Source organism: Stigmatopora nigra, chromosome 1, assembly GCF_051989575.1.
Source record: "Stigmatopora nigra isolate UIUO_SnigA chromosome 1, RoL_Snig_1.1, whole genome shotgun sequence".
In the NCBI taxonomy this organism is placed as follows: Eukaryota; Metazoa; Chordata; class Actinopteri; order Syngnathiformes; family Syngnathidae; genus Stigmatopora; species Stigmatopora nigra.
Window position 1 is genome coordinate 6,857,060 of NC_135508.1, and position 21,911 is coordinate 6,878,970.

A 21,911-nucleotide genomic window follows, 5' to 3' on the forward strand; every position below is an offset into this window, starting at 1 on the left:
GCCACTTTAGTGATATTACAATTGCCCCGCCCATTTTAGCCGTTAAAGTCGTATCTTTTCCCCCTGTAATAGCTCCAATGGCAGCAGCAATAAGATGTCACCGGCTCTTTGCCAGTGGTCTGAGGTCATGAACCATCCTGGGATTGTATGCTGTGTGCAGCAGACAACAGGCATTCCTTTAGTTATTATGGTTAAGCCTGACACCTTCCTCATTCAAGAAATTAAAACTTTGCCAGCCAAAGCAAAGGTAAGACCATTCCTAATTGGTTTCATAATATTGTGACTGGGTTGCTAGCTGTAAAAAAACAGTTCTATAGATACTTTTGTGTCCTAGCAATAATGTTTTTGTGTAACCCAATACTTTATTTTATCTTGTAGATTCAAGATATGGTTGCAATTCGTCACACTGCTAGTAATGAACAACAGCGTACGACCATGATTCTTCTCTGTGAGGACGGAAGCCTGCGAATCTACATGGCCAATGTGGACAACACTTCTTATTGGCTGCAGCCGTCGCTACAACCCAGCTGTGGCATCAATATTATGAAGCCTGTCCGCAAGCGCAAAGCCGCTGCTACCAGTGAGCTTCTATACATTATTTTTTTCAATACCAGATTTGTTAAGACAGATGTATACTATATATGATTTGTCAAAAACTTGTTAGTGATAATTTGATCATTTGATGCTATAAGATCTTTAATTGGTCGGAAAATTATTTTCAACTTAAGCCTATAATGTTAATATTTTCTATCCGTTTTCAGCAACCCGAACCTCCAGTCAGGTAACATTCCCAGTAGACTTTTTTGAACACAACCAACAACTGACTGAGGTGGAGTTTGGAGGCAATGACTTACTCCAGGTCTACAGTGGACAGCAGATCAAACACAGACTCAATTCTACAGGGATGTATGTGGCTAATACAAAGGTATGCTCAGTGGGGATAACATAGTCTTAGCTTGGATCAAAATTGTCTTTTTCCCATTTGACATGTGAGCTCAATAAAACCATCCAGGCGCTCTTCTCTTTCTATCTAGTCTGGGGGATTCACATTGGAAGCGGTCAACAACAACAGTTCAATGGTGATGACTGGCATGCGAGTACAAGTTGGTACTCAGGCCATTGAAAGGTCGCCCTCCTATCTGGAGGTCTTGGGCCGCACCATGCAAATAAATCTGACAAGGGCTCGTTGGTTCGACCTCCCCTTTACCAGAGAAGAGGCATTACAGGCTGACAAGAAGCTGTCAATTTTCAGTAAGTGACATTTTGGATTTAGAATTTTTCCCTACATCGGCTAAAAGCTCAACAATAAAGTAGTAAAACAATCAGTCCTGACCTTGTTATAATTTTCAGTGCTGATTTAAAGGATCTTTTGCCTTCTTTTCTGCGACAGTTGGAGCTTCTGTCGACCCGGCTGGGGTGACTATGTTGGATTCAGTCAAGATCTATGGCAAAACTAAAGAACAATTTGGTTGGCCTGAGGAACCACCCGAGGACTTCTCTTCAGCGTCTGTCAACAATGTCTGCAGTCCCAACCTTAACCAGAGCAATGGTACCTCTGATGGCGATGTTGTGACGCCATCAACAACCGGTGGCTCTCTACTGGAAAGGTATGACCTCATTTATTTATTTTTTTCCTCATGTAAATCGGTAGCATTGGCTCATGAGGCAAATGTGAGAGAGAGTGACCATGTCTTGATCTTTTCTGTCAGTCTTCATACTTTGATAACTATACTCCAAAAAAATGTGGACGATTTGAACAAGTGGTGCGTGGACGTTTGGTCGCCGGTCATTTGGTCCATTTTGGTCGTCAGTCAAATGGTGACAGAGAGTTTACTGTTGGAACCAGCTCTCAAAATTATATTCATGAGAGTTTAATATCTAAGAGAGAGAGAGAGAGAGAGAGAGAGAGAGAGAGAGAGAGAGTTCTATATCTAAGAGAGAGAGAGTTCAATATCTAAGAGAGAGAGAGTTCAATATCTAAGAGAGAGAGTTTGATATCTAAGTACATTTGACCGGCGACCAAATGACCGGCGACCAAACGTCCGGTCACCTGAACAAGTCATCAAGAAGTGGGAGCAAAATCTTTCTTCGATTATATACCCATTCTTTAATGGCAGGACTATTGCACTTAATATTATTTCACTTATACACTGTTAGTTTGCCATAAAATTCATTCCCAATTATGGTTATGAACTGTGTACATTTTTCATGTTTTCCGTGAGTCTAACCTTTTAAGCTTCAGCTGTTTTAATTTATTGGTGGCGGGTTCTTCTTCGAGTAAATACTGCATGGCTACAGCAAAGTCGTCTTTCTTGCATGCTCTCATTTGTTTTTAGCAGAGTTGTTTAATTTCACTTGTTCATTTCTGTGATCCTCACACATTTTTTCTTTTTTTCTTTTGCTCCCAAATATACAATAAAAAGTTGTGAAACTGAGTCCTTATCCACCTTGGACCGGTTAGTAACAGCCCCTTTCTCTGCTCGTCTTGTTGTACGTTTATCTGCATGTGTGCCTGTTTGTGTGAAAATGCTACACACCATCTATTTCTGATATATTCTTGCTGTGTAGTAACACACTTTTTTTTTCAGTTTAGAGTAGTAGTTTGACTTTTGCACTTATTTCACATTTTGGATAGCTCAAAACTATCAGTGGGTGTGATTCGTACTTTTTATTGCAGGCTTGTGGTAAGTGCTCTGGAAGCTCTGGAAAGCTGCTTTGCTGTTGGATCTTCTCATGAGAAGGTAAATTCTTCAGAATGTAGCATGACAGAACTGATATATTTGAATTAAAAATCACCTTTCCTTGGGTGACCTTGAATAACTATTGACTTTATGCAGGAAAAGAACAAGGCTGCTGCACTAGAGCTGGCCACTTTACTCCTGTCAATGCCAACTCCAGCAGGTGTTCAACAGCAGACAAAGGGACTTCTTGCCAGTCTGCACACCAGCCGTACTGCCTATCACAACCACAAGGTAGCCCAAAAGATTTGTGAGAGTAATAATAATTCAATTGTCAATAGGTAATCTGCTAGAACAAGTAGGTGCAACTATATGAGTATGTGGTTTTTTGGTTTCTGAGGAGATAAATCATAGAGTCCAGGGCAGTATGGGCAAACTACGGCCCGCGGGCCACATCTGGCCCGTTAGGCTTTTTAATCCGGCCCCCCGACGCTGTCCAAATAATTTTTAAAAATTGTTTTCCCCAAAATGGCGCTGTTACGCGGAAGCCAGTGGCAGTATCTCTGTCCACTTATTTGTTTTTCGTGTTTTACAGCCCCTATGATCTTTTTATACTTCTTATACTGTTTACTTTAATGATGAGTATGTTAATACTTGAGTCCTTTTTTTTCTCTTATATGTTTGATATCTGCTGTTAACGATTGCAGTTTTTTACATGTATCGTATCTTGTGCTGACCCGGCCCATCTGTCAAATTTTTAAAGTCAATGTGGCCCCCAGGTCGAAAAGTTTTCCCACCCCTGCTATCGGGTTCTAATCTAGATTTGTCTTTGCGTCCACTCGGGGAAATACACTCAACCTGCTAAGGTTCTTCTGTTCACTCAATCTTTGCCACACAGGTATGGAGAAGCCATTAATTTTTCAATCTACTTTCCATCCCCAGGACCAATCTCTGCTAAGTAATGCAGTGCAGTGTTTGAACAGCTGCAGTCGTGAGGGCAAAGAACTGGACCCTGATGTCTTTCAGAGACTCGTAATCACAGCCCGTTCCATTGCTATCATGAGACCCAACAATTTGGTCCATTTTACTGAATCCAAGTTTCTTCAACAAGAAGGTGAGATGTTATTTAGTTTATGCTCAAAATTTTATTTTATTTTTTTATTTAATCTGACTTTGATTTCATCCAGACATGACAGACGATGGGCAAAAAAATGTGGAAAGTGAAAATCACAATTTCATTACCCAACTGATGAGTAACTTTTGGAAGCTACACTCCCTTAAACCAAAGAATGCCTTTCTTGCTCCCGCGTGCCTGCCCGGTAAGAGGAAATATTCTCTATAAGCAGTTGATTGTTTTATTAATACCATCATGGATGGCAGTTAATGGTTATTTTGGAGCTAGAAACATGACTATTCTTCTCTCCCTCAAAGGACTTACTCATGTCGAAGCAACGGTAAATGCTCTTGTGGACATCATCCATGCATACTGCACCTGTGAGCTTGATTACATCAATGTGGCCTCCAAAATCTACATGCAAATGTTGCTCTGCCCTGTAAGTACATTGGTAGTTTATCACATCCTTTTTATAGTAGAATTAAGGTATTATGCCTGTATTAATTGTGCCCTCGGATGGTGTTCATCCAGGACACAGCCGTGAGCTTTGCTTGTAAGCAGGCACTAATCAGAGTGCTCCGACCACGAAACAAACGGCGCAACGTAACTATTCCATCTCCCCCACGCTCCAACACACCCATAGGTATGTCTACCACCTTTACGTTATGTTTCTTGCATAAACTTTCCCATCTTTCTACATGGACTAAACATTTTGGGCTTGTCTTTTACGAGGTTGTTGTTATCACTTGTTCTATAACGTGTTAAGAATTCCTGGGTCTTTTTTCGTGACAGGAGACAAAGATGATGACGACGATGATGATGCAGAAGACAAAATGCAGTCATCTGCGCTCACTAGTGGGGAGGAGGTTAGACCGGACAGTCAGGAGCAAAATGAAGTGGACCATGGTGACTTTGAGATGGTGGTGAGAGGAAAACCAATTGGTTTATTCCCTATATTTTTCGCCCAGAAATTGACACCTATATGTTATTATAAGCCATTTACTTAGATTTTTTTAAACCTAGAATTTTGCAAAAAGGCACAGTCTTGAAATATAATTTAACAAACTAAAATAAAATGCCATTTAGTGCTTTTTAATACATGTTTGTATATCGACCACAAGATTTCAACCTTATCACAAGACGTAGTTTAAGTGTGGTGGTGTGAAAATGTTTAGGCAACCTTGACAGTGTTTAGATGCGCAACTTAATTTTTAAAAATGAATAATGAATAAATAAACAACAGTTACAGTGAACACTAATATTTTAGAAGTGAAAGTGTATTGGACTAATGCAAGTTGTGCTGTATATAAAGCATTGTAGAGAAAGCCTGTTCTATTCTAACCCAAAATCATTTTAATTTACACGGTTTAGTGGCATAAACAGGGTTTGTTCAAATTGTTTCTAATATGTGCATATGCTGTTAAACTTGTCTTCAGTTATATAGCTCCTAAATGATGGAAAGTACTTGGCAGAACATTTAGCCAACTTTGGATTTTGCATTTTTCAGTCTGAATCCATGGTCTTGGAGACACCAGAGAATATAAACAACGGCAATCCATCCCCCTTGGAAGCATTGCTGGCTGGAGCTGAAGGTTTCCCACCCATACTGGACATCCCTCCCGATGCTGATGATGAAACTATGGTGGAACTAGCAATTGCGCTCAGCCTTCAACAAGATCAACAAGGTCAGTAGGAGAAAATAACAATTAGAAGACATTACTTTGAATTGCTTTGCCAATAGTTGCAGTGCATTGCAGTGATGGGCATTTTTTATACATTTTAGGGAGTAGTAGTAGTGCCCTTGGTCTTCAGAGCCTGGGCCTGTCTGGGCAAGCTCCAAGTTCCTCATCTCTGGACGCTGGCACGCTGTCAGATACCACCGCATCAGGTAATAGGATCAACTCATGAAATGTTAAATGACGTTTGTGGTCTATAATGAGAAACTTATTTGGATTGTGAGAAATATGTTGGTTACATTTGTGTTTTATTTATTTATTTACTCGGTTTTGAATATCAGCTGTGTTGCCTTTGCTAGTAAAGCTTTTGCTATGATTTCAGCCCCAGCATCTGATGATGAAGGCAGTACTGCTGCTACTGATGGCTCCACACTGCGGACCTCCCCAGCTGAGCATGGCGGCAGTGTGGGCTCGGAGAGTGGAGGTTCTGCTATCGATTCTGTTGCAGGAGAGCACAGTGGTGGGTGACTGACTGCATACACTACATTTTGTCATTTAGTTTCAACAACAAACGGAAATTTGGTTTCTAATGTAGGAAAAAATATAAATAGAACATTAACTCTGGTTGCATGACAAATCTAACCTGGGCATTGAAGCTGCTACTCATGTTAGGTGTCTACTTTCTTGAAACAGTGTCAGGACGCAGCAGTGCATATGGGGATACAACAGTGGAGGGCCACCCTGCAGGCCCGGGCAGTGTAAGCTCCAGCACTGGTGCTATTAGCACCACCACAGCCCAGCAGGAGGGTGAAGGCTCAGAAGGAGAGGGAGAGACAGAAGGGGACATCCACAGAAGCAACAGGTTAGATCTGGAAAACCCTTTTTTAGCTTCACTGGCCATGTTTTTTTCTGTTGAAATGTGATATTTTTTTAATAAATTTATTATTATTATTATTTTTTAATATTTTTTTTGCCACTTCACAATCAGGCTTCACATGGTTCGTCTCATGTTACTGGAGCGGCTCCTGCAGCACTTGTCTCAACTTCACAATGTGGGTGGCGTTCAAGCCATTCCTTACATGCAAGTTATTCTTATGCTGACTTCGGACCTCGATGGGGAAGATGAAAAGGATAAGGGCGCTTTGGATGACCTTCTCGCACAGCTTATTGCAGAACTTGGAATGCATAAAAAGGTATTAGTATTACGAATTGTCTTGGATAAGCTTGTTTTGCTCAATCTATTCTTTTCTGTGAAGGACTTTGCAAGAAAGAATGATCGTTGCCCTATGAATGAAGTACATCTGGTCATCATGAGGCTGCTAAGCGTCTTCATGTCTCGAACTAAATCTGGCTCCAAATCTTCTTCTGAGGTGCGTTAATGCCGAAAAGTTTAAAAATAAGACTACAAATCATGTTAGTTTTTGGTGCACAGGCTTTAAATATACTGCTTTGTTTTTCCCCAGTCATCCTCACTGATTTCCAACGCAACAGCAACTGCCTTGCTAAGTTTGGGTGCTGTTGATTACTGCCTCCATGTCCTCAAATCCCTGCTGGAGTTCTGGAAGAGCCAGCAGGGCGAAGAAGAAAATGTGACCACGAGCCAGCTCCTTCGCCCACACACATCATCCTCTCCTCCTGACATGAGCCCCTTCTTCCTTCGACAATATGTCAAGGTATATGATTGAGTACTTGTCACAAAGAGTGAAGATAATTTGTTCTTTCAAAACTAACAGACTTATTCTTGCCATTAGGGACATGCTGCCGATGTGTTTGAAGCCTATTCACAGCTTCTCACTGAAATGGTGCTTCGGCTACCTTATCAGATCAAAAAGATAGCTGACACCAACCCACGTATCCCTGCTCCTGTCTTTGACCATTCTTGGTTCTATTATCTGTCTGAAGTAAGACCTTGGGTTAATCTTATGTCTTTTTTTCTGTTTTAGAATTTGTTTTTAAAAGAAAAACCCTTTTCTTCTAGTATCTTATGATCCAGCAGACACCATTTGTAAGGAGACAAGTGAGAAAGCTGCTGCTGTTTATCTGCGGCTCAAAGGAAAAGTATAGGCAGTTGCGGGATCTGCATACTCTTGATTCTCATGTACGCAGCATCAAAAAGCTTCTGGAGGAGCAAGGCATCTTCCTGCGGGCGGGCATAGTTACAGCTTCATCTGGCTCAGCTCTGCAGTATGACACACTCATCAACCTGGTCAGTGTAATTTGGTAGAGGCGGCGTGTATTGTTTTAGTCTATGGTGGTAAATCGATTTTATGAATTTGATATTTTTTATTGCATTATTTAGTGTTTTTTTTTTTTTTTTTTTTTCTTTTTTTCCGGAAAGGGAATTGAGCATCCAGTTATTTTCTATATTATTTATTTGAAGAAAGTTCATTTGTTGTGTAGTTATTGTTTTGGAAAGTTGCCAGCATGAATAGGGGGTTAGGAAACGTTTTTTTCACTTTAAATTTTTCTTTAACATTTAATATTTCTCATCTTGAGCTCAATGTGTGACTTGGATTTGGATTTGGATAACTTTATTCATCCCGTATTCGGGAAATTACATTGTGGCAGTAGCAAGAGGGTGATTAGACAGAATAAACAGCAAAGCAAAAGCACAAAGTACAAAGCAAATCAAAGTAAATGGAATCATCAAATCATTAAAACATAAAAGCCGCAAAAACACAAAACGAACAAGAGTGGACAAAGCTACCGTGGCTGCCGGCTGCCGCTTAAACAGCGCCATTTTGGTTGCGGTAACTGAATCGGACTCAAAAAGACGTAAAGTTGGACAAAAACTGGAACCCCACGGAACAGCAAAGCAAAAGCACAAGTACAAAGCAAATCAAAGTAAATGTAATCATCAAATCATTAAAACATAAAAGCAGCAAAAACACAAAAAACAAGAGTGGACAGAGCTACCGTGTTCTCTGCCCTTCTTAAGATAAAAAAAAATGTAAAACTGTATTTTTATTGTTGCTTTTTGATGGTTAGATTAGATAACTTTATTCATCTCATGTTTGGGAAATTTCACTGTCACAGGAGCAATAGGGTGAGAATACAGACACAGAAAAATACATTTTACATGTCATTTGTGTTGTTGCAGATGGAGCACCTGAAAGCTTGTGCTGAAATATCCACTCAGAGGACAATCAACTGGCAGAAGTTCTGTGTGAAAGATGACTGTAAGTACATTCCAGTTTTTCTAAATTGAAGTCTATATCACAGTTTCATTTTTTCATACATTTGTCTTTTGTTTCCTCCCTAGCGGTGCTGTACTTTCTGCTTCAAGTCAGTTTCCTGGTGGATGAAGGTGTTTCCCCAGTCCTTTTGCAGTTGCTCTCATGTGCCCTATGTGGCAGCAAAGTGCTGGCCAATGCCTCATCATACTCGGGGGGTTCAGGTAGTGGACAGGGAGGGACTTCTCAGTCATCCCAGAGCAAGTCTTCTAGTAAAAAGAGCAAAAAAGAGGACAAAGAGAAGGATAAAGAGGGTGAGGCCATATCACAAGCTTTGAGTAGTTCACTTGAGTGCAATTGACGTTATTAAATGTATTTTTTTCCCTTTCTCTTAAATGTAGGTGATGGAGTTGGAAGCCAGGAGGATCAGTTGTGTATGGCCCTGGTCAGTCAACTCAATAAATTTGCAGACAAGGAGACACTGATCCAGTTTTTGCGCTGCTTTTTGCTTGAGTCCAACTCCTCATCTGTGCGCTGGCAGGCTCACTGCTTGGCATTACATATCTACAGGTACTTTAAAATACATATTTTCACATATGGGTTTTGGTCAGGCCAACACACGTATGTTTAAAAGGGAATAATATGTTGCACTAAAGCACAAACAAGTATATTGTGGCATAAACCATGAGGAATAACTTAATATATGGATATCGTTACAGAAACTCAAGTAAATCTCAGCAGGAATTGTTGTTGGAGCTCACTTGGGCCATTTGGCCAGAGCTCCCTGCCTATGGTCGCAAAGCTGCACAATTTGTCGACCTTCTCGGGTACTTTTCACTCAAAACGCCGCAGACTGAGAAAAAGGTTTGTTTACTCCTAAAAGTCATCTCCACAGATGATAAAATCTATTTTTGTCTCTTGTGTCATCATGCAAAGATTTCACATCCTGGTGTGTATAAATATATATATATTTTCAATTATTTTCCCAGCTAAAGGAGTATTCACAAAAGGCAGTGGAAATCCTCAGAACTCAAAACCATATCCTGACTAATCACCCAAACTCCAACATTTACAAGTATGTTTAATGACCGATGCTGTCTTGTAATTTAATTTAGAATTGTGGGCATTCATTTTTTGCCTTCTATTGTAGTACTTTGTCAGGTCTGGTGGAGTTTGATGGTTTTTACCTGGAAAGCGACCCCTGCTTGGTGTGTAACAATCCAGAGGTTCCTTTCTCGGTATGTATATAACAAAAGTCCAGTTAGCCCAGACTGTTCATTGATCATAAATATTATTAACGCTGTTTTTTTCCTTGTTTTCCCCTCCAAAGAATATCAAGCTGTCCTCTATCAAAGTGGATACTCGCTACACTACCACCCAACAAGTTGTCAAGCTTATTGGCAGCCATACCATTAGCAAAGTTACTGTGAAGATTGGTGACCTCAAACGCACCAAAATGGTTCGCACTATAAACCTCTACTACAATAACAGGACCGTGCAAGCCATTGTGGAGCTGAAGAACAAGTAAGTTTGAATTTTATCTTGATGTGATGCCATTTCAATGGAGAAATATCCATGTTCTCACCATACTTTCACATTTTTAGGCCTGCTCGCTGGCATAAAGCCAAGAAAGTACAACTAACCCCAGGGCAAACCGAAGTGAAAATTGACCTCCCATTACCCATTGTTGCATCTAATTTGATGATTGAGTTCTCGGACTTCTATGAGAACTACCAGGCCTCCACTGAGACGTTGCAGTGTCCGCGCTGTAGCGCCTCTGTGCCTGCTAACCCCGGAGTGTGTGGGAACTGTGGCGAGAATGTTTATCAATGCCACAAGTGCAGGTGAGTAGCACATTTTCTAAATGTTCGAAAGCACATAATATTGGAACTTTAGCCATTTTATTTGCGTTCACTTTTTTTCAGGTCTATCAACTACGATGAAAAGGACCCCTTCCTATGCAATGCCTGTGGTTTCTGCAAATATGCCAGATTTGACTTCATGCTATATGCCAAACCATGCTGTGCTGTGGATCCTATTGAGAATGAAGAAGACAGGAAAAAAGTAGGTCACTTAATCATTATTCAAAAGTTGTTTTGCTCAGAATTGTACAAACTGGGAAGTCAGTTTAGCTGAGTTGTTTTTGCTTTTATGGTGGAGGCCTCTATTATACATCCTTTTCTGTCTCCCTGACCAAAATCCAGTTTACTCGTTTTTTCCCCCAAATTGTGAAAAATCAAATGAAATTACTGGACTTGAAATATGAAATCCAGCTTTTTTGTAACATTGTGTCAAAAATTTGACTTCTGGCCGCATACACCATTTTAAAACTGTCTTATCCTTCCTTGTAGGCTGTGACAAACATCAACACCCTTCTGGAAAAAGCTGATCGTGTCTACCATCAGCTGATGGGTCACCGGCCTCAATTGGAGAGCCTTTTATCCAAAGTCAACGAGGCAGCTCCTGAGAAGCCGCAGGTAGGTCTCTTCCAGCATGTTTGTTCCGCACAGTTTAAAACGTACTGGTATTTACATATATATATATATTTTTTTAAACTCCTTCAGGATGACACAGTAGCTGCCGCTGGTCTCGGTACATCGTCTGCCAATGTAAACAGATACATTCAGCAGTTAGCTCAGGAGTACAGTGGAGACTGCAAAACTTCATTTGATGAACTGTCCAAGATTATACAGGTTAGAGACATTGAAGCAAGCACCTGCCAAAATCAAACTGAAACATTTGTATAAGTATCGCTCCGGTGTCTGGTTATTCTTTCACAGAAAGTTCTTGCATCGCGCAAAGAGCTGCTTGAATACGATCTTCAGCAGCGTGAGGCGGCCACAAAATCATCCCGAAGTAGCAGCAGCCACCAGCCCACTTTTACGGCCAGCCAATACCGCGCCCTCTCTGTGCTGGGTTGTGGCCACACTTCTTCCAACAAGTGTTACGGCTGTGCCTCGGCAGTCACCGGTCACTGTATCACATTGCTGCGTGCCCTGGCTACTAACCCGGCCCTCCGGCAGATTCTCGTCCTCCAGGGGCTTATCCGTGAGCTTTTTGAATACAATTTGCGCCGGGGTACAGCTGCCATGCGAGAGGAAGTACGCCAGCTAATATGCCTGCTTACAAGGTATGATGTTGCTCTTTATTTGATTGCAGTTAAATATGACACATTGTCATTGCACAGCAATTAAACAATCTCGTTTATTAAACTCATCACACCTTTTGTGGAAGTGAATGGGTGCTAATATAAAGTATTTTGGGCATGGCTGAAAATAATGTAATTTTGATTATCTGTCCATTTCGTGGCAGTTTGGCCTCATAATTATTACTTATATATTGTTTCTCAGGGATCATCCTGAAGCCACCCAGCAGATGAATGACCTTATCATCGCTAAGGTTTCTGCAGCTCTCAAGGGTCACTGGGCCAATCCCGACCTGGTATGTTCGTGTCCATCAACCACCACCCGTTTTGAGTGTCTTAAATCAGAAAGGCATTCATTTCCTCATTAAATGTACTGGCCAGTGTCATTTTGACGGGAATCTGTTGTTAACATCCAACAGGTTAGTAATCTACAGTATGAAATGCTGCTGTTAACTGACTCCATTTCCAAAGAGGGAGGATGCTGGGAATTACGGCTGCGCTGTGGTAAATGGTCGATATAGGTCCTACACTAGGATGTGTTTTAGTATTTGTGATTTCACTCTTCTTTATACTTTTATTTGATTTTTTTTTATCCCCTTGTAGCCCTCAGTCTATTCCTGATGTCGGTTAACATCAAGACGCCTGTCGTGGTGGAGAACATAACACTCATGTGCCTGAAAATATTGCAGAAGCTTATCAAACCTCCTGCCCCAACTAGCAAGAAAAACAAGGTGAGCAAAGGGATTATGTTTAGGGGCGATTAAAATGTGTCACTAATGTTTCATGGGAGGCTGTTGCCTGAAAAGATGGGAACCAAATTGGAAATGCCCACTTTGCAAAAAATGAGACTTATACATAGATACACGATGTAAAAAAAAAAGGCTACATTTTGCTCACACCTAATCTGTCTTTTAAAGGATGCTGCTACTGAATCCTTGACCACCGTTAGGCCCTACAGTAATGAAATCCACGCTCAGGCTCAAATGTGGCTCAAGAAGGATCCCAAAGCTTCATATGAGGCCTGGAAAAAATGCCTTCCTGCAAGATGTAAGTTGTATCCCAACAAGTACTAAACATCCCATTACAGTTGAAATCTAATTTTTGTCTCCAATGCTCCTACCACCCAATCGGCGTGACAGGCCATGAGCTGGTGACAAAACCGCAGGGAAAGGGGGAACTGCGGAAGCAATATCTTTTGGAGAAGTATGTGTGGAAGTGGAAGCAGTTCATGAGGTCCAGAAGAGGGGAAAGTCTTTTCCCTCGCCTCCTCAAACTGAGCCACAATAACTGGCTTCGGCAGGTATATTACTTTTTCTTTCTATGTGTGTGTGTGTGTGTGTGTGATGTCTTGGATGACTCGGAATTTTGTATTGTTTCTTGCTGCAGGTCCTTTTCACGCCTGCGACTCAAGCTGCCAGACAGGCTGCTTGCACCATTGTAGAGGCTCTCACGACAATTCCTAGCCGTAAACAACAAGTTTTGGGCCTGCTCACCAGGTTAGACTCTTGAAAAATTGAGGAAGCATGTTCTTTTAAATCATGGTCAACTTCTTATGATTGAATAGAAATAGTAGTCGGCTTACTAATACTGTCATTTTAGAAGTCATCATGCCTTCATGTTTTTTGAGATTGGATTTGAATACAGGATAATGTAAATTTGCTTATACAGTGTTCCCTCGCTACTTCGCGGCTCAGCCACCGCGGACTCAGAGCTTCGCAGATTTTTTTGGGGGGGAAAAAAATACAAATATTACATTGAGACAACATCTTTTACAGTTTTTTGTTATAACATGAATTTCACTCTATCTACCCGTATTATATATGGTGTACTGTATACGGGGGGGGGGGATAAATAAATAATAAAAATAATTAAATTCTAATTAAGCATTTTTGAAGGGGAATCCCTACTTTGCGGAAATTCACTTATCGCGGGTTGTCCCGGTCCCCATTAGCCGCGATAACCGAGGGAACACTGTAGTTGAAGCAATGTTAAGGGTGAATGTGTGCTTCATATGTCGTGTTTATCTCAAGTTATCTGGATGAGCTGAGTTTGGCTGGGGAGTGTGCAGCAGAGTACCTGGGTCTATACCAAAAGTTGATTAAACCAACGCACTGGAAAGTTTACCTAGCTGCACGGGGAGTCCTTCCCTACATAGGCAACCTCATCACAAAGGTAAAGTTCTAACTTTTCTCGATCTAAATTCAACAACGTGCACTTCATTTATTTGATCACAAGACAGTGATTCAAACTGTTCTCCATTAAAATGTGTGTTGGGCAATTATTTCAATGTTATTTGCATTATTGTCTCCCAAAGGAAATAGCTAACCTGCTTGCTCTGGAAGAAGCTACCCTGAGTACAGATTTACAGCAAGGTTATGCCCTTAAGAGCTTTACTGGTATGCAAATGTATTATTTCGTTGTCTAAAATATAGATCTCAATTGTTGTTATCTATCTTAAAAGAAAATAAGAGCAATGATTTTAATGGTTGTTTCTAAACTTTTTTTAATTGTGTTTGTTATGGTAGGTTTGCTTGCATCATTTGTGGAGGTTGAGTCCATTAAGAGACATTTTAAGAGTCGTCTGGTTGGCACAGTGCTAAACGGCTATCTCTGTCTAAGAAAGCTGGTTGTGCAACGCACTAAACTTATTGATGAGACTCAGGACATGCTTCTGGAGATGCTCGAGGACATGACTACAGGTCAGCTATGGTTTTACTGTTCATTTTATTTTATTTTTAAACGAATTTGCAGAGATATTCAGAGTCGGCCTGTCTACTGTAATGCTTTCAAGGCTGCCGTGAGCTCTGACATGCTTCTATCAGTATTTTCGTTCCGCCTAGTTGACATTATGTACAATGAATCTGACCATATTGCAATGTTCCTCCTAGGCACTGAGTCAGAAACCAAGGCCTTCATGGCAGTGTGTATAGAAACTGCCAAGAGATACAATTTGGATGACTACAGAACACCTGTGTTCATTTTTGAGAGGCTGTGTAGCATCATTTATCCCGTAAGTTAGCTTTACCCCATGTCTCTTTCAATTAGACAGATTTACAGGCTTGTGACTTGCGATTTTTTTTTCTTTGAAGGAGGAGAATGAAGTGACAGAGTTCTTTGCAACCCTGGAAAAAGATCCTCAACAGGAAGATTTCCTCCAAGGTCGAATGCCGGGAAACCCCTACAGTAGCAACGAGCCTGGCATTGGTCCTCTTATGAGGGACATTAAAAACAAGATCTGTCAGGACTGTGATCTGGTGGCACTTCTTGAAGATGATAGTGGCATGGAGGTAAAAAAAATGATCCTCTGCTTCTATGCCCATTTGCTTTCGTTATTCTTCAGGGTAACTAATCATTGGATGCAATTTTTTTCCCCCTCAGCTTTTGGTAAACAACAAAATTATAAGCTTGGATCTGTCTGTAGCTGAAGTCTACAAAAGGGTCTGGTGCCCAACCAATGAGGTAACGTTTAGATGTCAAACTATACCCATGATGGCAGTGTCTTGGAATGATCTAGTTGTCAAATTGACACTGTGCTTTGTTTCACAAGGGTGAGCCAATGAGGATCATTTATCGAATGAGAGGTCTGCTGGGAGATGCAACCGAGGAGTTTATCGAGTCGCTGGACTCCACCACAGGTGAAGTGATTTATTATTATTTAGCTATTTAGGCTGTTTTCTTGCCTGGGACTTCATTAAATCAGTTGAAACTGTACACCTGTTGATGGATTTTCCTTTAAAAAAATGAATTTCCCCACCTTGTTTTTCTAGATGAGGAGGAGGATGATGAGGAGGTATATAAAATGGCTGGAGTGATGGCGCAGTGCGGCGGACTGGAATGTATGCTCAATCGGCTGTCAGGAATTAAAGATTTTAAACAGGGGCGCCATCTGCTCACGGTGAGATGCTGTTTTCACTGCATATGCTATGATGAAATGAAACAATGTCAGATTAGAATTGAATAAGAGCATTAGAAAAGAGGTTTTTAGAACTTACTGCCAGTGCCTCCCTCATTTTGCCACCACAAAAATGAAAAATAATGATCTTTGACCTACCGTATTTTCACGACTATAAGGTGCTCTTAAAAGTCTTACATTTTCTCCAAAATAGACAGTGCGCCTTGTATATGGAAAAAACAGAAAACCAAAAACCACCACTGTCGGATATTAAAAAAAAAAAACACAAACGCCTGAACTGAAACAATACTGTTAAATATGCAGATGCCATCTTAGTTTACAAAATCTTCCATCATATAGCTCCTCCCCCACTGCAAGATTTCATACAAAAAAATCCAAAACACCAACAATGGCTGGCCCTAGAGGTGACTGTGTAGTGAGTGAGTGTTTCATACCTGGAAGTCAATAGCAATTACCGTATTTTCACGACTATAAGGCGCACCTAAAAGTCTTAAATTTTCTCCAAAATAGACAGTGTGCCTTATAATACAGTGCGCCTTATAATACAGTGCGCCTTATAATACAGTGTGCCTTATAATACAGTGCGCCTTATAATACAGTGCGCCTTATAGTCGTGAAAATACGGTAATACATACATGTTTTTTTCCGGAATAGGTTTTACTGAAGCTGTTCAGTTATTGCGTGAAAGTGAAAATCAACCGGCAACATCTGGTCAAACCGGAGATGAACACACTCAACGTCATGCTGGGAACTCTTAACTTGGTGAGTGGCATATGAGCTTTAGTATGACGGTTGAGGAGGAGTTGAAAGTAGGCACTGCAATTTTTGCCTTCCATTTTTAGGGTCTAGTGGCCGAACAGGAGAGCAAAGATAGTGGGGGCGCCTCTGTAGCAGAGCAGGTTCTCAGCATCATGGAGATCATTCTAGATGAAGCCAATGCAGAGGTTTCAGAGGACAAGGTAAGCAGCATTAGTACTCACGGGAAGATGGACACCCTGGGGTTGGGTAACAGGAGGCATGTCCATTTTTTGTAGGGTAACTTGCTGTTGACAGGCGACAAGGACCAGTTAGTCATGTTGCTCGACCAGATCAACACTCCCTTTGTGCGATCCAACCCCAGCGTGCTGCAGGGCCTGCTCCGTATCATCCCCTACCTGTCGTTTGGCGAACTGGAGAAAATGAGAATCTTGGTCGAGCGCTTCAAGCCGTGCTGCAGTTTTGATCTGTGGGTCTCACCCTGGTTGTGGGAAATCAGTCAAAACTCAATGTTGTATTTGCGTTAAAACTTTTGTTTTCCTTTAGGTATGATGAGGAGCACAGTGCTGATGACAAAGTGTTCCTGGATTGCTTCTGCAAAATTGCAGCTGGAATTAAAAATAATAGCAAAGGCCATCAACTTAAAGATCTTATTCTGCAGAAAGGAATCACACAAAATGCACTGGACTACATGAAGAAACATATCCCCAATGCTAAAAAGTAGGGAGGTTTCAATTCTTCCTTTCCTTTGAGTGCAGGACAAACTGTATTTTGCTGACATTTTTCATCTTTTTCCTCCTTTCCTCACCAGTCTTGATGCAGACATCTGGAAAAAGTTCCTCTCACGCCCCGCGCTGCCCTTCATTCTTAGATTGCTTCGTGGCTTGACTACTCAGCATCCCCCCACGCAGGTTTGCCTTTTTAAAAAACTTATTCTGGGGTAGTGGTGTCAAACATACGGCCCGCCCGGCCGGATCCGGCCTGTCTGGTGGTTTGGTACGGCCCGAGGAAGAAAGCTGCATTGTATTAAAAAATATGAATTTTCTTTAAAATGTATAGTTCTTGTATTATCCGCTAGGGGGTGCGGTGTTTTAGTACGTGCAGAACACATGAATTGACATTTATTTATGTTGTTATTTTCTTGTTCATAAGGTAAAAGTAAAATTCTGTTTATAAACGTTTTGATAATTTACTCATTCTTTGCACTAATTATTAGTATTAGTGACTAATACAAAGGAAAAAAGTGGGCTTATTGTTAGTACTATGTAATTTTGCAATGAGTTTACCGTTCCGCTTGATCTCAAGTTAAGCTGTATTTGGCCCGCAGACCAAATGAATTTTGACACCCCTGTTCTAGGGTTTCCAAATTAACCAACAGATTGGGTGTGTGACCCAAAATACTATTAAACTCATTGACTGCTGTTGCCAATGCTGGGCAAATCAGTTGATCAAAAAAATGCATTGTTTTGACGCTGACCACACTGTAAGATTGGCATTTTACCCCTTTACAACACCCAAACAAAGCAAGCACATAATTAACGTGAATGAAAAGAAACATTTGATTCTTGTTTTTTTTTTTTTTCTAGGTGCTGATAGGCACCGATTCCATTCCCAACCTGCACAAGCTAGAACAGGTTTCCAGCGACGAAGGTATCGGTACACTTGCAGAGAACCTTCTGGAAGCGTTGAGGGAGCACAGCGAAGTCAATTTGAAAATCGAAGCGGCGCGCAGGGAAACCAGAGCAGAGAAAAAGCGGATGGCCATGGCTATGAGGCAGAAAGCACTGGGAACATTGGGCATGACGGTATAGTCTTCTCATTGAGACAGCTTTGATTTTCTTTGTCATTTTTCTCGCGAATGCATTAGAAACAGCTTTTCCCTGCTTTTACCTTTCAGACAAATGAAAAGGGTCAAGTGGTGACCAAAACTTCCTTATTGAAACAAATGGATGAGCTGATAGAGGAGCCAGGCTTGACTTGTTGCATCTGTAGGGAAGGTTACAAATTCCAGGTAAAAAACAACCAAAAAAAAGAAATTATACATATTTTATATTGCCAGTGATGCAGAAATTTATCAGTTTTTTTTATTTTTTTTTTTTATTCCAGCCCACCAAGGTTTTAGGTATATACACTTTCACAAAGCGGGTGTCATTAGAGGAATTTGAGAACAAGCCTCGCAAGCAACAAGGTTACAGCACTGTATCGCACTTTAACATCGTTCACTACGACTGCCATCTGGCAGCTGTCAGGTAATAACAATGTTTTTTTTTTTTTAGTCATTCGGTTTCTGCATGGGTTTGAAAAAGAAAATTTGAATGTAATTTTTCTCCCCCTCTACCGCAGACTGGCTCGTGGGCGAGAAGAGTGGGAAAGCGCCGCTCTCCAGAACGCTAACACCAAGTGCAATGGGCTTCTTCCTGTTTGGGGGCCACATGTGCCAGAATCGGCGTTTGCTACTTGCTTAGCAAGGTAAAACCTTGGATCAGAACTAAAATTATTAACCAATTTACAGGCAGATTGACTAGTATATTGGTTCATCCCAAAAAAAAAAATTAAAACCTAAAACTATAAACAAAAAGATGTTTTCTTATGTGGGTGGACATTTTGGAGGCGACTACAATGTCAATGATCCCTCTAATTTTTCATGTAAAACATGCTGTAAAACATGAAAAACATAAGAGTGGACAGAGCTACTGCCACTGGCCGCCATCATGGGAAAGGGGTTAAAAAAAAAGTTTGGATTTTATTTACTGCGCGCCATATGATTGCTACTGCACAGAGAAGACGAAAGCAGTGCGCAATTGCGCACACGTGCATCTTAGAGGGAACATTGAATGTGTCCAAGTAATAATCGTAATAAAAGAAAGCTCTATATTTTTTGAATTCTTTCTTCCCATGCAGACACAACACATATCTTCAAGAGTGCACCGGCCAGCGCGAGCCCACGTACCAACTCAACATCCACGACACCAAACTGCTCTTCCTCCGCTTCGCCACCGAACAATCATTCAGCGTGGACACGGGGGGAGGCGGCCGAGAGAGCAACATCCATCTCATCCCTTACATCATCCACACCGTGCTCTATGTGCTCAACACGTATGTACCGTGCCTCTTTGTTTATTTTGGTCCCTATGAAACTGGTGTGAAAAAAAAAAATCTCGACCAACCCCGCAGGACACGAGCTACTTCCCGGGAGGAGAAAAACCTGCAGACTTTCCAAGAGCAGCCGTGTGAGAAATGGGTGGAGAGCTCGTACGAGGCAGAAGGGCCGCATTACTACACCGTCCTGGCCATGCACATCATGTCACCCGAGCATTGGAGGACCTCGCGGATGTACTTCCTCCGGAGACTTCTGGTCAGCGCGCACGCCCGCAAGGTGTCGGCAAGCAGCGTCAACAAGTATGGTCTCCCAGTGTCAACTTTAGTTTTTTTTTTTTTTAAACGTTGGGCAGTTGGAAAGAACTTGTCCTCCTTTCTTCCCTTTATCAGGCTGACGGATAAATCACCAAAGGAATATGCAGTCTATCGCTCGCCGCTTCTTTTCTGGGGTCTGGTGGATCTCGTTTATGACATGTTCAGGGTAAGGTTGTCAAATTTATGTACGGACTATGAAATGAACAGCATTAATCTGTCCCTGCCTAAACTTTTTGGCACCATTGTTCACCTTTAATATCCCAGTCAGTCTTGTTTCTTGAGAAAAACTGAATTTATTCTATGTACAAGGTTGTCTACAAATGGAAAGTTGAAAAAAAATTGGAACATTTCTTCCTTTATCCAAAAAAAAAAAGCTAGTATGATATTATTTGTCAAATAGGCCATGACCGGACGTTTGGTCGCCGGTCAAATGTACTTAGATATTAAACAGTACTTAGATATTAAACTCTCTCTTTTAGACATTAAAATCTCTTTTAGATCTTAAACTCTCTCATGAATATAATTTGGAGAGCTGGTTTCAACAGTTAACTCTCTGTCACTATTTGACCAGCGACCAAATGGAGCAAATGACCGGCGACCAAACCTCCGAGCACCCAAATAAGCAAGCCCTACTCTCTACATTTATGTTTCTGGTCAAATCCTTCAGCTTTTCTTGGACCTTTTGTCCCCATAGAAAGTTCCCACCAGCAACACTGAGGGCGGCTGGTCCTTCTCGCTAGCCGAATACGTGCGTCACAACGACATGCCCATCTACGAGGCCTCGGAGCGTGTGCTCAGGGCCTTCCAGGATGAGCTCATGCCCGCCGAATCCTTGGCAGAGTTCTTCGACGTCGTAGGTCAGTGGCATCATCACTACGGCATGACAATACAACTTGTGTACTATTGTGACTATAAACTTTTTGCCGTTTCAGGTCTCCTCTCTGAAATCCCAGATCCGGACCTCTTCCTGCTGGATTTGTTGAACTCTTTACCCTGACAGGTGGTTTGAATCTTAAATCTCCCGTCTAGCAATTCCCAATCTAAACCACATGGCATTTATAATTGGGAAAGCCACCAAATGAACACTTTTCCTCTTTTATGCACACAGTGTACCCACCATGCTTCGTCCCTTTTCATCCTCCACCCCTCAACGACTCGTTCAATTGATCCGTAAACAAAATGTTTATGTATTCCTCTAATACTTCACTACGTTGTGAGCACACAGCTAATTCCACACAAAAAAAAGCAAACACAGATGACCAGCCGTCGTCGCGTCGAGTCAGCCGAGAGCTCGATGTTGAAAAGCGGTATTCGATTTTTATCTTGTTTTGCTTTTGTTTCTTATTTAAGGTTTTTTGGTCAGCGTGTTTTAAAATGGCCGATGACGCCTCACGTGCTCGTTATCTAACTCGTGTTTGGTTTCTAACTGGAATTTGAGCGATAGGTGCCGTTTTTTTTTTTGTTTAGTGTGTGATCTCGGTTTTGTTTTATTGACCTCCGAAGCAACAGTGAGAAGAAAAAAAAAGCAAAAATATTGATGAATAAGTTTTATTTACAACCTTGACACTATGCCTTGGTCACCTTAACTTTTTTTTGTCAGAGTACGTCTGTTGCCGTGATATTTTAGAGCTCCTGTTGCAGCACATGTGAGCGTTATATTCCAGGACACCTTTTTTGGGTTGGTTTTCGGTAAGGGTTTTGCATTGGAATTATTTTTTTTCCTTTTTTTTTTTTTAGTATTCCAATGAAATGTTTCCCCAAAAAATAAGGAAAAATAGTGGCAACACAACCGCTGTTTCCAATCAGCAAAGTGCAGCTGAGTTCTGTGGAAAACCTTTAGCAAAAAGTGTGGTGTTTGCCAGCTGAATGCATGGTGTGGACTTGATTCACTTTATTGTTCATTCACCTGCTGCTACAGTTGTTCAAATGTTGCTGAATGTCTGCTTTTTGAATTAGCCCTATGATTAATAAAGTTGATATATGGTAATGATGACTTTTTTTTGACTCGTACGAAAATATGGACGGCTACCTTTTTGCTATAA

General features: G+C 41.2%; 1 protein-coding gene across 1 annotated transcript in view; it reads left to right on the plus strand.

The window, feature by feature from the left end:
- The window catches only part of ubr4 (ubiquitin protein ligase E3 component n-recognin 4), a 41,054-nt gene extending 19,198 nt beyond the window's left edge, over positions 1 to 21,856 (plus strand). Inside the window, exons 44-104 of the mRNA XM_077732325.1 lie at positions 73 to 247; positions 379 to 580; positions 762 to 925; positions 1,035 to 1,251; positions 1,391 to 1,607; positions 2,678 to 2,741; positions 2,838 to 2,972; positions 3,621 to 3,792; positions 3,866 to 3,997; positions 4,110 to 4,231; positions 4,324 to 4,435; positions 4,585 to 4,715; positions 5,300 to 5,477; positions 5,576 to 5,680; positions 5,851 to 5,988; positions 6,162 to 6,330; positions 6,457 to 6,661; positions 6,725 to 6,838; positions 6,932 to 7,141; positions 7,220 to 7,369; positions 7,447 to 7,674; positions 8,569 to 8,647; positions 8,731 to 8,955; positions 9,043 to 9,211; positions 9,361 to 9,505; positions 9,631 to 9,716; positions 9,792 to 9,879; positions 9,972 to 10,165; positions 10,246 to 10,485; positions 10,567 to 10,705; positions 10,993 to 11,118; positions 11,206 to 11,334; positions 11,422 to 11,771; positions 11,992 to 12,082; positions 12,206 to 12,290; positions 12,390 to 12,517; positions 12,704 to 12,833; positions 12,926 to 13,086; positions 13,173 to 13,282; positions 13,817 to 13,958; positions 14,101 to 14,182; positions 14,312 to 14,485; positions 14,675 to 14,796; positions 14,876 to 15,073; positions 15,165 to 15,245; positions 15,334 to 15,421; positions 15,554 to 15,681; positions 16,354 to 16,461; positions 16,542 to 16,658; positions 16,734 to 16,924; positions 17,002 to 17,175; positions 17,267 to 17,366; positions 18,042 to 18,260; positions 18,353 to 18,466; positions 18,562 to 18,704; positions 18,799 to 18,924; positions 19,357 to 19,551; positions 19,630 to 19,854; positions 19,945 to 20,035; positions 20,564 to 20,726; positions 20,802 to 21,856. Of these exons, the coding sequence (XP_077588451.1) occupies positions 73 to 247; positions 379 to 580; positions 762 to 925; positions 1,035 to 1,251; positions 1,391 to 1,607; positions 2,678 to 2,741; positions 2,838 to 2,972; positions 3,621 to 3,792; positions 3,866 to 3,997; positions 4,110 to 4,231; positions 4,324 to 4,435; positions 4,585 to 4,715; positions 5,300 to 5,477; positions 5,576 to 5,680; positions 5,851 to 5,988; positions 6,162 to 6,330; positions 6,457 to 6,661; positions 6,725 to 6,838; positions 6,932 to 7,141; positions 7,220 to 7,369; positions 7,447 to 7,674; positions 8,569 to 8,647; positions 8,731 to 8,955; positions 9,043 to 9,211; positions 9,361 to 9,505; positions 9,631 to 9,716; positions 9,792 to 9,879; positions 9,972 to 10,165; positions 10,246 to 10,485; positions 10,567 to 10,705; positions 10,993 to 11,118; positions 11,206 to 11,334; positions 11,422 to 11,771; positions 11,992 to 12,082; positions 12,206 to 12,290; positions 12,390 to 12,517; positions 12,704 to 12,833; positions 12,926 to 13,086; positions 13,173 to 13,282; positions 13,817 to 13,958; positions 14,101 to 14,182; positions 14,312 to 14,485; positions 14,675 to 14,796; positions 14,876 to 15,073; positions 15,165 to 15,245; positions 15,334 to 15,421; positions 15,554 to 15,681; positions 16,354 to 16,461; positions 16,542 to 16,658; positions 16,734 to 16,924; positions 17,002 to 17,175; positions 17,267 to 17,366; positions 18,042 to 18,260; positions 18,353 to 18,466; positions 18,562 to 18,704; positions 18,799 to 18,924; positions 19,357 to 19,551; positions 19,630 to 19,854; positions 19,945 to 20,035; positions 20,564 to 20,726; positions 20,802 to 20,866 (9,061 nt within the window). The 3' untranslated portion in view covers positions 20,867 to 21,856. The remainder of the gene's footprint in view (positions 1 to 72; positions 248 to 378; positions 581 to 761; positions 926 to 1,034; positions 1,252 to 1,390; positions 1,608 to 2,677; positions 2,742 to 2,837; positions 2,973 to 3,620; positions 3,793 to 3,865; positions 3,998 to 4,109; positions 4,232 to 4,323; positions 4,436 to 4,584; positions 4,716 to 5,299; positions 5,478 to 5,575; positions 5,681 to 5,850; positions 5,989 to 6,161; positions 6,331 to 6,456; positions 6,662 to 6,724; positions 6,839 to 6,931; positions 7,142 to 7,219; positions 7,370 to 7,446; positions 7,675 to 8,568; positions 8,648 to 8,730; positions 8,956 to 9,042; positions 9,212 to 9,360; positions 9,506 to 9,630; positions 9,717 to 9,791; positions 9,880 to 9,971; positions 10,166 to 10,245; positions 10,486 to 10,566; positions 10,706 to 10,992; positions 11,119 to 11,205; positions 11,335 to 11,421; positions 11,772 to 11,991; positions 12,083 to 12,205; positions 12,291 to 12,389; positions 12,518 to 12,703; positions 12,834 to 12,925; positions 13,087 to 13,172; positions 13,283 to 13,816; positions 13,959 to 14,100; positions 14,183 to 14,311; positions 14,486 to 14,674; positions 14,797 to 14,875; positions 15,074 to 15,164; positions 15,246 to 15,333; positions 15,422 to 15,553; positions 15,682 to 16,353; positions 16,462 to 16,541; positions 16,659 to 16,733; positions 16,925 to 17,001; positions 17,176 to 17,266; positions 17,367 to 18,041; positions 18,261 to 18,352; positions 18,467 to 18,561; positions 18,705 to 18,798; positions 18,925 to 19,356; positions 19,552 to 19,629; positions 19,855 to 19,944; positions 20,036 to 20,563; positions 20,727 to 20,801) is intronic.
- Positions 21,857 to 21,911: the final 55 nt, after the last annotated feature.